We start from the raw sequence: 16,834 nt of genomic DNA, 5'->3' as shown, positions 1-16,834 counted from the left end.
AACAGAATATATTTTTCGCATGCATTCTACCGTTCTGTAACTAAAATAAATTTTAAAAAAATATATAGATAGACGATTCAAACCTAAATTATTATCAGCGGATTAGGATTATTATTATCGGCGGATTTTAATTTTATTACATCTTGTTTTGAAGTGATGAAAAAATTATTTGGGGACAGATTTCAGAATCTTGAATTGTGAACGGAACGAAACCGCCTGAGCCAACATACCTTCTCCAAACTTCTGTATAACAAGGGCAATAGGACATTTGACTCTGACGGATTCCATCAAGCTCGCTCACAACCTGGCTCTTCTGTTCTGTTACGAGATGAACTTCTAGTCCGAGATGGGAACTCTAGAAGTTCATCTCATTCAACGTTTCTAAAAATTATTGATTAATCAAAAATACGTTTCTTTTTTATATAAAAAAAATTCAAAATTATCATCGAAATCAAAAATTAACCATCTCACATGATGAACGCAAAGATCAGTTTGTGCGCTCTTAGAAGTTTTGATGGGCTTAGTTTAGTTATATTAACATTCCTTTTAAACAACATTTCTTAATTTTGAACCGCGGTCAGATGACGAGGATGACCTGAGAGGCTGGCATATCTCTGTCCAAACTTCTACACCACACCAGCGGGAGGACGTTTGGCCCGACGGATTTAACATGAACCAGACCCACTTACACGACGGTTCTTTGGTGGAATCAGGTCTCGAACCTGACACCCTCCGGTTCCGAAGTCGAGACCTTACCATCAGGCCACCGCGTCGAGTTTTGATGGGAGCTCACACACATTACATTATACTATATTTCGTGATACGTTGAAAATGACATCTGGAATAGGTCTAAAGGGGGGTGAGAAAATTTTGAATTTAGAATCCTTTGTCAGATCAATCCGTTATATATATTTGCCCATTAATAAATTTATTATAATAGTTGCAAATATGTTATTTGTTATTAGAATAATATCTGACAGAAATTTGAATTATTGATATTTTCGCTTTTTTCAATAAACTCATAGCAACTAATCAATATATTTAAAGAGAATTGAATGAAAGGATTCATGTATTACAATAAAGCAGTAAATATTTTTATTTATAACCATAGCAAAACTAAACAACAATTTAAGATTAGAAGTTAATTATTTTTAGATCAACTTAAAGCATTAAAAATGACATTGAAAGTCTTATTTGAATGCGAAACTGCTCTGAAAATCTTTTTATGAATTTAGAATTTCTAGAAAAAACAAATAATATGTGGGAAGCGCTGACAGATCCCGTATCCTGTATGGCGCCATGCTGGCCATGTTGCGTCACGTCATTAATCACGTGATGCTTTCCCGCCATTATTGGCAGACGAGAGTTAGGCAGTGAGGCTGCAAGACGTGTAGCTCACGCTCATGTATCTTTTATGTTCTATGTAGTAATGTTTTGTCCTTTGTACTTTAATCTTAATAAATATATTTCAAATATTAATGCTGGTCGTTGCCTTTTCCCACATTTTTGGGGGCTCGGCCTTTCTCGTGAATACCCCTAGCAAATCCCGCCAAATTGTTGAAAAGCTGTGGACGTTAGTACAATTTAAGACGTTAAATTGATGCTAAGAATTTTGATAAGAGTGGATTTTTGCCGTGGATATTTTAATGGACGTTAGTGCACGTTTTGGATGGATATGATTCAAGTGGAAACGTTAAAGGTTCAATTACTTCGTGTTCTTGTGCAACTGTGCTGACATATACTGGCTGCTTTAAAAAAAAGGAACTTTTAAGAGTGAATAATTCGACTGCTCCCAACCAGGTAGGCGCAATTTTTTCCCAAGTTTGTAATTTATAGTATAGTACGTTACTTTATTCCATTCTCCCTTTAAATTTTAATCCCGAGTGAATGTGCATTAGTTCTGTTTTAATTCATTACAATGTCTTTAAAACTAGGCGATATTGAATTAATCGCTAACTCCCTTAAATATGCAAAAACTAATTCCGTAAAATTGCTTAACTCTGTGTTAGGTTACAGTAATTTTGACCATTCTTCTCGAAAAAGAATGAGAAATTTTGAAAGATTTGAAAATTTAGATGTAGAAAAACATAAACAAGAATTGCTGAAGATTTTTTCTTTATCTGATTTTATCTCAGTTTCTAATTTATTACACTTAGAAGTAACTGAGACCGACAAAGATGCTATGTGTGAAAATATTTTTAAAGCCCTAACAAATTTAAATGAATTTCAGAACTCGCTAGATATTAGTTTTTTATCGGAAACAGAAGAAAAACCTTTGTCTCCTCAAAAGGTTTCTCAAACCGAAACTTCATCTATTAATAACAGCTCTATGAGTAATACGGGTAATAATTCTTCCTTCCCCATCCCCGTAACTTCAGACGAAACATTAATAAATAACAGTCAGGCATTAATTACTGGCGCCAAAAGGGAATCACTCGAAAATGATCCCTCGAATAAACAAACGATGAATGAAATAAACCTTCAGTTTTGTTTTTTATTACGCGATCTCTGTGGTAGTAGCAGAAACTTCACAGGAAATGATTCCTATTCGATTAAAAGTTTTTTTTATGATGTTGAAGAGAATTTCTCTTTTTCATTCTTTAAGCGAACAACAAAAATTAATCTTTGTAAAGAGATTAGTTTCCGGCGCAGCTAAATCTTTTTTATTCTCTCAAAGAAATCTAAATTCCTATCATGCTTTTAAAAGTGCATTCATTAATGAATTTTCCGATAAAGTAACTTCGATTGAAATACATAAACAACTAGAAAGACGTAAAATGCGCTCGAATGAAACTTTTATGCAATATTTTATTGCCATGCGTGAAATTGCGAATCAGTCTGAAACCCTTATTGATGAATGTTCTGTTATTCAATACACAATAAATGGGATACAGGGTTCTCCTTCTGATAAAATTATTCTTTATGGTGCAAAATGTTATTCTGAGTTTAAAGAAAAATTACGAATTTTCGAAACTATCGTAAGTGCAATGAACGCAAATAATTCAAAGATGTCGTATTCTAGATATGCTAATGACGGCCAAAGACGTGATACAATACATAAAATCCCTGTCCAACAAAGAGAATCAAAATTGAATCTTAGTAATCCGACTAACAGTAAGACGCGTTGTTTTAACTGTAACGATTTTGGACATATCGCAAAGTCTTGCCCTAATCGTAATCGTGGTCCTAAATGTCTTTCTTGTAATTTTTTCGGACATAAATCTTCCGATTGTCATCGTACTACTCGGAATGACAGTTCTACCCCACGGGATAATGTCAACACTTTACATTTATTGCATTCTCCGTCGAATATGCATAAAGAGGTTGTTATTCTTAATAATACACTTTCCGGATTAGTCGATACTGGTAGTTTTTCGACACTTCTCAAACATTCTGCATGGATTAAACTAGGATCGCCGCCGTTGACGAATAACAAGATGACACTAACTGGATTCGGTTTTTCCCAAACTAAAATAATAGGTTCCTTTGAATCTGAAATTATTATTGACAAACAAAGTTTTCCTGTTTTTATTTCTGTGGTACCTAATAATTGTACTACTTATGACCTAATAATAGGTTGCAACGTAATAAATCAGGCAAATTTGACAATTAAACCTGACGGTGTTGTATTTTCCAAAATTTCTAAATCTGATGATCCTGTTGAAACTGACAGTTTTATAATGGCTATTTCTGCCGAAACTCCCACGTTTGATATAGGTCCGAATATTTCTAAACAAACTCGCAATGAGGTTGAACAGATTTTGTTAGCCTATAAACCTAACAAAACCAAAACCACGAATATCGCACTTGATATAACGCTTACTGACGATGAGCCAATTTTCCACTCTCCTCGACGTTTACCCTTTGCCGAACGTGATATAGTAAATGCGCAGATAGACGAGTGGTTTAAAAATGGAATTATAGAATCATGTTCTTCACCCTATGCTAGTCAAGTTGTCGTAGTTCGTAAGAAAGATGGAAAACATAGAGTCTGTATAGATTATAGAAAATTAAATCGTAAATTAGTTAAAGACCATTATCTACTACCATTAATTGATGACATTTTAGATCGTCTTCAAAATGCTAAAATTTTCAGTACTCTCGATTTGCGTAACGGATTTTTTCATGTGCCGGTAAAAGAAAAAAGTCGTTGTTACACCAGTTTCGTCACAAATACAGGTCAATTTCAATTCCGTTATATGCCATTCGGTTTAAGTTCATGTCCTCCTGTCTTTATGCGATACATAAATGCCGTTTTTCGTGATCTTATTGCAAAAGGCATTGTCCTCCCGTATATGGATGACATCGTCATTCCCGCAAATAATGAATCTGAGGCTCTCGAACGCCTTAACACTGTTCTAAAAGTAGCTCGCGATTATGGACTAGATATAAACTTTAAAAAATGTCAATTTTTGCATAGTCAGATTGAATTTTTGGGTCACGTAGTAGAACACGGCAAATTGCTCCCTTCACCCTCCAAAACTAAAGCCGTTCTTAATTATCCTGAGTTAAAAAATGCAAAAGACGTACAACGTTTTCTAGGTCTTACGGGATACTTTAGAAAATTTATTCCCTCATACTCTACTATAGCAAAACCACTTAGTGATCTTCTTCGTAAGGACAGCCCCTTTCTATTTCAAGCTCAGCAAAAAACTGCGTTTTTACGCTTAAAACAGTTACTTTCTGATAAACCCGTTTTAACTATTTTTAATCAAGGCAGTCCCATTGAAATTCATACAGACGCGTCAATTGATGGCTTGGGGGCAGTCCTACTACAAAAATCCAAAGATGATAACAAATTCCATCCAGTGTATTATATGTCCAAGAAAACGTCTGACAGCGAAAGAAAATACACCAGCTATGAACTGGAGGTACTCGCCATTGTAGAAGCTCTTAAAAAATTCCGAATTTACATCCTCGGATCACACTTTAAAATTATCACTGACTGTAATGCATTCGTCAAAACGTTAAATAAAAAAGAAATGAATTCCCGCATTTCGCGATGGGCATTATACCTTCAGGATTTTGACTACGAAATAGAGCATCGAACCGGTTCAAAGATGACTCATGTCGACGCTCTTAGCCGAAGCCCATGCTGCATGATCATTCAAGACTGTGTCAATCTTCAAATTTTCAAAGCTCAACAGACAGATGAGCATATTACAGCTATAAAAGCATTACTTCAAAATGCACCTTACGAGAACTACATAGTCAAAAAGAACATTTTATATAAGAATTTAGACGGAATCGATTTATGTGTCGTACCTGATGATATGCAGGCCAACATTATTAAATCCTGTCATGAACGAGGCCATTTTGCAGTAAAACGCACGCAGGAAATGTTAAACAAAGAATTCTTTATTCCGAACTTGAAAGAGAAAATTGAACGATGCATACGCAACTGTGTAACATGCATTCTAAATAACAGAAAACGTGGCAAATTAGATGGCACTTTGCATCCACTTGACAAAGACGATACTCCCTTTCATACATATCATATTGATCATTTGGGTCCTCTTCAAAGCACTTCTAAGAAATATAAGCATATTCTGGCGATCATCGATTCCTTTACGAAGTTTGTGTGGTTTTACCCGACCAAGTCCACCGACACCGCTGAAGTTCTCAATAAGCTCGAATGCCAAAGATCAGTTTTCGGTAATCCTTCAAGGATTATTACGGACAGAGGTACCGCTTTCACATCTACGTCATTCAAAGAATATTGTGAACATCAGCATATCACCCACATTGCTATTACAGCTGGACTTCCTAGATCAAACGGTCAGGTAGAAAGACTTAATTCTACTATCATATCTGTACTCTCCAAGCTATCCATAGAAAACCCTGAGAAATGGTATAGCCATGTTGCTTCCGTTCAGCAAATTATTAATTCTACATTTCAACGAAGTATCAATTCTACTCCATTCGAAATTCTGTTTGGAACTAAAATGAAATCTGAGCATGATATAAAAATCCTCGAAATCGTCAACGAAGAGATCCAGTCTGCATTTCTCCAACAGCGTGATGAGCTCCGTAAAGATGCAAAACAACAAATCCTCAAAATCCAAGAAGAAAATCGCCGTACCTACAATCTGCGTAGGAAACATGCTCAAAAATTTCAATTGAATGATCTCGTCGCAATCAAGCGCACTCAATTTGGCCCTGGTCTGAAATTGAAACAAAAATTTCTCGGACCATATAAAGTGATCAAAATTAAAGCAAACGACACATACGATGTTGAAAAGTATGATTTCTTCGATGGACCATCAAAAACTTCAACTTGTGCAGAATATATGAAACCATGGTCCAGCAATATAGAACATATCACTTGAATTGTGTTTCAAAAGAAAACACTGAACACTACTTAAAGAGAAAGAGAACTATTTTCCTTCTTTTTGTGTGTGTATATTTGGACGATATAGACTTTGATTTTTTTTTCTCTGTTTATTTTGTGTTTTTATATTTTTATATGTTCAACACTAATATTATTTTTATTTTTAGTTAGTTATTCGATATTTCCAGTGCACGCTATTGTATTGCTATATACTTATGCTGTCACGGATGGTATGACTATTTTATTTGTTTTATCTTGTGAATATTTCAATTTTACAAATTATTTTCCTGTATTTGCTGTTTGTTTTATATATTTACTTCATTGTACTGTATACCATAAGGCGAGGTCGCCTATCCTGTCATGATGGCCGATGTGGGAAGCGCTGACAGATCCCGTATCCTGTTTGGCGCCATGCTGGCCATGTTGCGTCACGTCATTAATCACGTGATGCTTTCCCGCCATTATTGGCAGACGAGAGTTAGGCAGTGAGACTGCAAGACGTGTAGCTCACGCTCATGTATCTTTTATGTTCTATGTAGTAATGTTTTGTCCTTTGTACTTTAATCTTAATAAATATATTTCAAATATTAATGCTGGTCGTTGCCTTTTCCCACAAATATAATTTTTTTAAAATTCAATTCCTACTTAGGTCAACAAAGAAAATTTTTATTTTAGTTGCTTTTTATTAAATAATTATCAAAAAAATTATTAAGTATCAAAAAATTATTGATTTTCGCAGGACTTGAACTCGTATTCTTCACCTTCACGTGAAAAATACTGAAATCCTTGCATTTTACCGATTGAACTACTGTTTGTTGATTTCAATTGTAATTACACACTGCTAAAACTCTAAAGTATTAAAAATGAATTAAATTTAATAATTAATGAATTAATATTTGAAAAAAATTGAATTAACATCAAGTGACATCCACTACAAGTTTAAAAAAATGCATTTTAACTTGAGTGGATGAATAAAAAGTAATTTATTAACGATTGAAAATTTGAACAAGATATATAAATATAGAAATAGGGAGAGTCTGAACTAATAGTAGGAATTGAATAAGGTTTTATAAAAGAGAATTATATTGATTTAAATTATAAAAGATTTATTTTATTATGAAAGAGAAGGAAATCAAATGAGGTAAAAATAAGATAAATAATAAAATTAAAATAAACTGACCGTAATGAAAAATATGGCACAAAAATAAAAAGTTAGGAGACTAAAAATCTAAAATAAAAAAGGTTAAAATCAAACCAATAAAAAAATGAAAATGAATGCTTTAAAATGACACAATGATGAAATGAAAAATGAAGACGAAGAGAGATTCATCGTTTCCACTCAAGAAACAGATCTTACATCGAGTTCTGTTTGCGAGTACTCATCGATGACGGCTTGCGCACTGGTCTCCTCAGTGAATTCCATCACATCTTTCAACTCCCAGTCCGCCCACTGCACGGATTTGTTGCGGGAGTGGCTTCGGTCGCCGGGGCTCTGACTCTGGAATCAAAAAGAACGCTTGAATAGAAAATCTATACACGTTTAGTTTCGAAATACATATTCAAGGTACGTTGGATTATTTCAATATGCCAATTAATAAGAAAACTGCGAATAAAAAAAAACTCTTGATATTTATAATAAAATAGCTTCAATTTTCTATTCTAACAAGCATTTTCATGTGAAAAATTCTGAATAAATAACGTGAATGTTTTAATATCTGACGTGCAGTTCAATAAATGTAGATATCAGATCCTTCAATTCATTTCTCATTCTTTAGATGGCCATTACTCATATCCTGTTTTTCCTTTTATGAGCATCCCGCTCTACTGAATAAATTTGGGCTTTAGAACAATCCTAATTATTTTTTCTGAAACCCTAAAATGACATTGCACATATTTTCGTGCACCATTAGAAATATTCTACTCACAGAACAAACCTTTGGAGAAAACTCACTTTTTAATCACCAAGAAATTTCGTCTCTTAAAGTTTTGATCGAAAAAAAACTGCTTTTCATAAGCGCTGTTTACAAAATGGAATCAAATCAATTTTTTTTATATCTATTGTTTCAAATCTGTAATTTTGCTACCCGGCACAAATAGTGTCATCCTGGAAAAACCGTTAAAACCTTTGTAAGATCTGTCCTGTGCGTGCTGAGCTTGGCGACCATTTGGTGACGAATTTGGCGACTAAATGGATCATACTGGAAAGTTCGAGAAGTTTTACGATCCATCCAGTAGGAACCGAGATATACACAGATACGCCCTGATTGGTCTGAAGATTCTAGCCCCACCTCCCGGAACTATAAAAGACGGGCACTCTGAAGCTGCAGTGAAGTCGTGTGTATCGTCAGAAGTCGTGTGTGAGAGGAGTCGGAGTCGCCGACAAGTAAAAGATTGAGAGGATTAGACAGCAAGCAAGCTGCTGAACTATAGCGATTAAATGCGTTACGTTATTATGATTGATCGACGGTATTTTATAGTAGAAAAAATTTTGTAACACTATTAACTGTTACTCCCTGGTATTAGGAAATGACAGACTTTGCTGCTAAAGATCCCAGTTTATCCATTTCAGTAATAATAATGAGGTTATCGCGATCTCCCCCTCTTTTCTCAAAATGACAGAATTTTAAAAAGTAATTTTATTTATAAGAAAATTAAAACAAAAAAGACAAAACTGCATCATTGGTGCAGTTCTAGCACCGAAATCTACAGTCTACTACTTAAGCGTGAGGTTACTAGACAAAACACTCTATCATGAAAACCAAAGTGACCCGTGTATTTCTACCAGTGCATGTTGATGTAGTTGCGTTAAATTATAAGGAATGTAAAATGTAAGGATAAGTAGGCTATGTAGTCATAAGATTATCACTACGTTGATGCTTGAACGGTATTACCACAAGAATAAGAACTATGCCGGGTTTACACTCGGCCAGTTATAAAGTGGCCAGTAGGCAGGGCATGCGTGGAAAGGGATTGATTTATGTTTGCAACTATTTCATAGCATAGATTCAGGCATTCCACATTTGGCTATAAATTGCCATTTTGACATGCCTGAATTTTTCTTTTCATAGCGTATCATATTAAAATAATGGATATTTACACAAAAAAATTGGTAAAATAAAAAAAAGGTCAACATACCTAAATTTGGAAAACAATATAAAAGGAATAACAAATAAAAAAAACTCGAATCAGAAAGAACAAAGAGCAAAAAAATGTCGAAATTAATCTTTGATAAATGATCCATTTTTTCACACCAAAAAAACCCCGCCAAATTCTACAATTGCATGCCCAGTAAGAAAAATTACAATACAGCGGCATGCTGTTGTCCCGTCGGGACAAATATTTGCCGTGGACCGAACAGCATTTTTCAACTTTCTATTCATGCGCTGCCTACTGGCCGTCTTATAAGTGGCCGAGTGTAAGCCCAGCGTTATGTCAATATAACTTTGGTTTTTAATATCCGTCTTGGAGAAAGAAGTTATGCCAAGTTACACAGCAACATAAAACTACATGCATTTAAACGTTAAAGGACACTTGCAATTAAATTACCGGCATAACTGGAATGTCAAGTAAATTGACCATCGATTCAAAAGTGTCTTGTGCAACCAATATAACTGAAATAAAAATCCCCTTGCTAAAAAAATTGGAATTATTTCATTCAAACTTTTTGAAGAATGATTCTTACAAAACCTATTATAGGTTAGAATTGAACGAATAATAAATTTTGATAAATAATTGTTTGAATTTTCTTCCTTTCATTGAAAATTTAAAAATTTCAGTATTGTTCAAAGCTAAAACAAATGCTAATAATTTTTAAAAAATTCTTTACAATTTAGAAGCATTTTAATTAAGAAAAAGAGACGCATTTTGAAAAAGTTGCAGAATTGATTTATATTCAATATTCCATGAACAATAAAAAGAAGCACAAAATATTTACTTAGGAAAATAATTAAAAATTTGAAACTTACGATTGAGATTTAATCAATCTTCTTTAATATATGTAGAAAAAACTGTGATAATTATTTTTAGTCATGTTATCGTAAAAAAAGAACACTCCTAATTGTTCGAAAATTCCATCGAAGCATTAATCGCAAGAATTTAAAGAAAGAAAAAAAATTTATAACAACTATTCTATTTTGTTTATTTTTCTAGCCGCCTTTGGCCACCAAATGATTCAGCGAGATGAATGCTCTCTAAAATTTTCAATTAAATATATAAGGTAACTTGCTATATTGCTTAATATCTTCTTCATCAAAATATTTTTTGTTTAAAATTTCGATAATCACAATTCGTATTGTTACAGAAGCCTTGCGCCATTCTGTTCTCGCACTACATATTTCTAATCTTCATGAACCGCCCGAAAAAGTGAAACATTCAATTGAAGTGAAAATGATTAAATCAATTAATACAAAAACTTTTTTACTGAAACAAACATGCTTTCTAAAAATATGAGTGCAGAAAACAGAATCTTTCAACATTAGTCTTATATGCATTACATATTTTTATAATTTATGCAATATCTAAAAAATTATTCAATAAAAATTCTGATTCATTATGAAATTTAGTTTTAATTTTACTTTCCAAAGGATTGTTGTTGATAAAATTCTTGGCATCTTGATAGAAAGAGTTTAAAACAAAAACTCTTTTTATCTTTTATCAACAAATGTGACCGAATTATGAAGTTTTGAATTTTACTATTTTAGAACAATCAACCATTTCATAATTCTAGGCTGATCAGCTTTGGGAAAATAACAGGTACTGATTGGCATATCTTCTTTGAAACGGTCCATTGAGTAGTCTAAAATTGCGAGTTTTTTATTAGACAGAAAAGGTTCACTCAACTTCGCAATGGAATGAACCTTTCTTTTTGTTTAAAATGTTAGTGTTTCATGAATATTTTATTAAGTATAAATCATAAGACCAAGGATTTGAATAAAATGCGAGTTTCGTTACTCATCAGAATATTCACTGACTCAAACTGCTTAAAATATAGAAGGGGAAATGATCAAATGAAGTGAATAAACATTAGACGCATGTATCTAATTGTTCAGAAATTCGGTGTCGGAGCCTGATTAGAGTGCTTATCCTGTAATTATATAAACTACCTTTGTATCAAATGTTACAGAATTATTGAATTAATAATACAAAAATTTTAAAAGCCCACAGAAACCTTTTTCTTGCATTTATCGTTCTAGAAAATATCTTGTTTCATGTTCATTTCATTTCTTGCAGGCACTTTTGGAAAATTACCCAGTTTCAGATAAAGTTTGCAATAAGAGTTATTGTTCCATTTCGAGCTTTTGTCAACGTGATAGCAACACGCTGATTAAAGCTAATTTTTCTCATGCACGCGTAACGTGCTTCTGCAGGTCAAATTTTTATGTGCGTGAAATTGTTGGAATTATACTAAACATTTTTAAAAACTGATTAGAAATCGGAACATAATTTGTATGTTTCAAAAATTGGTATAAATGAAAAGATCATTTTTGTATTTTAAGAGGATGTAAAAATCATATTTCTACTATAATATTTTAGGATTTTATATCGGGAAAAATTTGTAATTAATAAAAATTTAATTAAAACTTCAAAAATAATTTACCCAGAAATAGACATTTTATTCTTTGTGGGCGAGTTGTGTTTCACTTTTCTTTAAACTGCATTTTACAACAACAACAACAACAAAATAAATCTTTACCCTTGTACTTCAAAAACAGAACGATAATCCATAAAATGTCAGCGGGAGGGGTCTCCCGAGAACTTTCTTGCATACTCTTCAATAAAGGTGTTATCCTAGAGTACACCGTTGGCATACAATGATTTTGAAATATATAGCCTTTATCGTGGATTTAGCATTTTGCATCTATCGTGTGGCCCTTGGCGAGTGTTTTGGCGATTCGTTCCCTGTATAGGGTTAATAGTATCTGAAAATCGAATTTGACAAACATTTTACTCTGAGCTGCACAGGTAGCCACAAAATGACATACCGAGCTTCATATGTAAAGTCAATGCGTTTCTGATTTATCATATTTACATATTTACGAAAGTACAGACCGACAGATGGTCAACCCTTTGTTGGATTCGACTCAACATTTGATAGATGTCTACATTATAGATGCTAAATGAATGCACGACATTTTATCTATCTTGATCACTTTGTTTTTATAGTTATCGTGTTAACGTATATTCAGACAAGCAGACGGACAGATTTTACACGGATTTGATAGAAATCTACACATTTGGTGTAAAAATCATACATCCAATTTCATCTTTCTGGTTCAAAGCGTTTTTGAGTTATCTTTGCCCGGACAGACACAGGGCCAAAAATGTGCTTTCAGAATTCAGGGAGGTCTAAAGCGTGGAGATTCTGGAGACGGAAGTTTTTAACGATTACAATATTCTCTATGTCTTCGAAAAAGTAAAGATATAAATGATAAAATACTACTTTTGCAACAAGCAAAAGAGAAAAAAAGATCATTGTCAAATCTCACGAGCCCATTGAAAACACACGCATTTTTTTTTTTTTTTTTTTGCTCAAATTCTTGTTTTCTAATACTTACCAATATTATTCGCATGAATATTATTAATTATTTAGCGTCATTGAGGATGTAATAATAAACAATTTTTGTAACTTGTACTTAACCCGTTTCTGCGCTCTTTTTCTTAATTTATAGCTCTCCTATTACTTTCAATTATATTTTTGACATGAGAAAATAGCTTCTGAAAATGTCTCTTTTTAATAGCGGGAGATACATTTCAGCTGCGAGTTTTAAAGGGATGCACAGATAGTAAAAGATTAGAAAGATATGAAAAAAATAGAAACCATGTAGTAACTATGAACCATTTTACACATTCATATCTATCTATTCACCGTTGCTCCAAGGGAGACTCCATTGCCTTAACTATGGAATAGAACAAATGCTATAAGAGAGAAGATTAAAATTTATAATTCCTATCAAGAATATGCAATAAAACATTTAATTGCCTATAAATTCTTATCAGTTACACTTTAGAAATCATCATTTTCAAATGCATTCTATTCAACTGAATGAAGATTTTATGGCGCGTTGACTCTACAAGGACAAACCAGCGCGAGTCGACTCTCCAAAACTTTCTCGCATGCGCTCTAATGGATTTGTCATGTCAGAGAACGCCTTACATGGCATTGGCGTATAATAGTGACGAAATATAAATTTTTGGCGAGCATTTAGCATTTTTTATCGAAACTATCGTGTCATCTTTGGCAAATAATACCTAGCAAGCGGTGAATAGTATCCGAAAGTCGAATGTGTGTTTTAAACGTATTATTTCCTAACCGATTGAAATAAAAATGTGATACAAAACTGCACTTGTAATCACAAAATCATGTATCAAATGATATATATATATTTTAGTCATTGCAACTTTGAGTTATCGCGTTTACATGTTTCTGAAAGGACAGCCCGACAGACGGTCCATCTTTTGTTAGATTTGGCTAAAGATTGGTCAGGTGTCTGCGCTATCAATGTTCATTCTGGGTTATCGTATTTTATCTCTCTATCCCTTTTCTCAAGTGAACAGTATCATCCCACGTTAATAACGCCGATTCGTTCCTTGTTGGATGTAGCTCAAAATTTGGTCGATGTTTACGCTACAGATATTCATTCTGGGTATCGTATTGAATCTATCTACCGCTCGGACAACCTGAATGAACGACTTCCTCTGAATAGAGTTTGCTCAAAAGATGATAGAAATCTGAAAATTTGGTGTGAAGACCGTATACCAAATTTTATCCCTCTAGATCAAAGTATTTTTGAGTTATTTTTGTCATAGACAGACATTTTCTAAGAATATGCTTTCGAACTCAGAAACGTCTAAAACGTGGAGACTTATCAAAATCACGAGTTCGAATTTTTTCACGATTACTATATTTTCTCCATATTACGTATACGAGAAAGGGAAAAGGCCATCGGGCTTAAAACTACAATGCGTGGTGCAAATGTGCTTCGGAATATAACCAACATAACAGAATTTTAGATTTCTTTTATGTGTATAAATAAAGCAAAATTTTGATATTTGTTAAGAAGTGATTTGCGAACATATTTTTTTAAAAAGGACTTTTTTATGCCATTCTATGATAAGAAAAAAAGATAAAATATTTTGCTAATATGTTTTAAATATTATTTTTTTACATAACTTTTACACTATTGTAATAAAGTTCTCTTTTTTTTAAATCAAAAAGTAAAGTGTATATCATTCATATTTTTAAAGGAAGGGGATTCCAAGTTATAAGCTAGTATTTCTAAATATAAATTATGGGAGTGAATGACTGTCAAAACTGAATAGATCTTGCTTCTTTTTTTTTTGCAGGCCTTTATTTTAGAAGCACAGATTTTCCCTTTTCCATTTTCATTTCAACTTTATAGATATTCAAGCCTCTTTTGAACAGTATAAGGATTATATAAAAATACATTTCAAAACTTTATAAGTATTTAAAAAATGATTATGCGGTCAATAGGAATAAATAAAAAGTGCAGTGAAAGAGATATGTTATTTTAAATTGTTAAGCAATAATGACAAACATTCTGAAGGGCTAACTATACTTCAAAATGGCGCAATTAATAGGTGGCGGAAATTGGCGATGCTCCTGTAATTCGGAAACATTTCTAAGTACATGAAAACACTTGACATCTTTATTTCGCTCATACTAACTTTTTATGACTGACACTTTAACACTTTCATTTACTCTAACTTTATCCTAACTTTTCGATTTAGGTGATTTTGATTTAAAATTGAACTTCTCGACTAAAGCTTCATTTTTTTTTGTATTTTTCACCCCCTCCCGCCCCGAAAAAAAAAAAAAACCTCTGTCAGAATAACGTAGCTAAGCCCAACATGTAAGCAATACGAATCTGCAAACTGTTGCTAAATGGCAATTAACAAATTCGACCTGATTTTGCGTTCACATAAGTGTTTTACATTTACATAAAGATTTAATTAAATTTACTTTAAGTAGTTTTCTCAATAAGGAATTTTAAACTCTGAACTTGGATACACATTGATATATGTCTTAAAATTTGAAGAAATAGCTCTAAAAGTACCGTTTTGAAAACCTTACACAATTCTATTCATTGCGTTACGCTTCTCCTTAATTTTCTGGTATGTCATCTTAAAATTTGAAAAATAATTGCAAGAAAAAATATTAAAGTTTTGAGTCCATTAAACCGAATTTCAAGTTCAGTATTAACCGATAATGTACTATATATAAGCCTCAGTTCTTCAACTTTCATTTTGAATTTAAGAGCTAAGCACCAACTTCAAAAATAAAATCAGAAAACGAAAGCGTTGAAGAACAAGCTACAGAAAACAAAGGCATCTAGTTACCAAAATACCTAAAAAGTTACCAGATATGCTATTTTATTTTTTGTTTCTGTATATATATTTTCGGTTACGGTAGAATTTAATTTTATAATGATACCTCGATGGCTAAAAATATCCACAATGATTTGATGGAGTGGAAAAGAAATTCAACTGATTAAAAATTCCGCTTACCATGGCCATGGCCGACTTCTTCTCGTCTGTGTTTGTATCCGTCATTGTTTCGTGGATGGTGGGTAGTTCACAGAACAGAAATACATGATCTTGATCCAAAAACAATTCCACCCGCAATATCCCTATCCATCGATGATACTACGATCCACCCAGAGTAAAATTCCGAAATCGTTTTTCACGCTTTTGTGCGATTATCGGTGTTTTCTGTTCGCCAGAGAAATAAAAGATAAACTATCTTTTCTATTATCTTCTACGAGTGGTCTGCTTTCATGTTATAATTCGCAAGAGATAAGAGGAGATAATATTTGAAATAAGCATTAGGCAGCGAATATGAGAAGTTATTCGATTAAAAGTCAAATGATAGATAATGGTAAAATTCCAATGTGAAGCTTTATGAAGCCATTTTGGAATTGACTTCTGGGTTTAGAATTGTGGTCAGTTAAAAATGCTTGGGGCGTCATCCTACTTTCCAAACTTTTGAGTCTCATACATCAATAAAGGTGTGACCCATAGCGGACTCCAAAGCGCTACCGTCGAATGTTTGATTTGGTTTTTATAGTAGAAAGAACAGGATTGGTCAAATGCGCTTAAAACATTTGTTATTTACGAATCATACAATGTAACTCAAATTTAAATCAGTTTGATCAGTTACATATATCTTGAAAATATAAAGGCGTTCGCCTTCCCTAAAATGCCGTTAAAGATTTCAGTCTGCATTCTAAGATTAATTTGTATTTGAATATTAAGATGTTGGCATTCGTATAAAATGGGTTTGATATTTATTTAAGAAAAAAATTAGTCACATTTATTGTTCAAAAATGCCAAGAGGGAGTGTAAAAAGGGCTAATTATTAAAAAAAAGTAAATTAAGTCTTTACTAAAATAAGTTAAAAACAAAACGAAGGATTGATATATTTTTCCTAGCTCAACTTTTAATAGAATACTAATTTCTTAATAAATTTTTTAACAGAATGTTTTA

General features: G+C 32.9%; 1 protein-coding gene across 1 annotated transcript in view; it reads right to left on the bottom strand.

Moving 5' to 3' along the window:
* Positions 1-16,042, bottom strand: part of LOC129989506 (uncharacterized) — a 36,745-nt gene extending 20,703 nt beyond the window's left edge. The window contains exons 1-2 of the mRNA XM_056098079.1: positions 15,857-16,042; positions 7,689-7,829 (exon numbers count right to left, since the gene is read on the bottom strand). Of these exons, the coding sequence (XP_055954054.1) occupies positions 7,689-7,829; positions 15,857-15,901 (186 nt within the window). The 5' untranslated portion in view covers positions 15,902-16,042. The remainder of the gene's footprint in view (positions 1-7,688; positions 7,830-15,856) is intronic.
* Between the last annotated feature and the right edge of the window lie 792 nt (positions 16,043-16,834).

Source organism: Argiope bruennichi, chromosome 10 (genome assembly GCF_947563725.1).
Source record: "Argiope bruennichi chromosome 10, qqArgBrue1.1, whole genome shotgun sequence".
NCBI lineage: Eukaryota > Metazoa > Arthropoda > Arachnida > Araneae > Araneidae > Argiope > Argiope bruennichi.
This window is presented reverse-complemented; position numbering and strand designations above follow the sequence as displayed.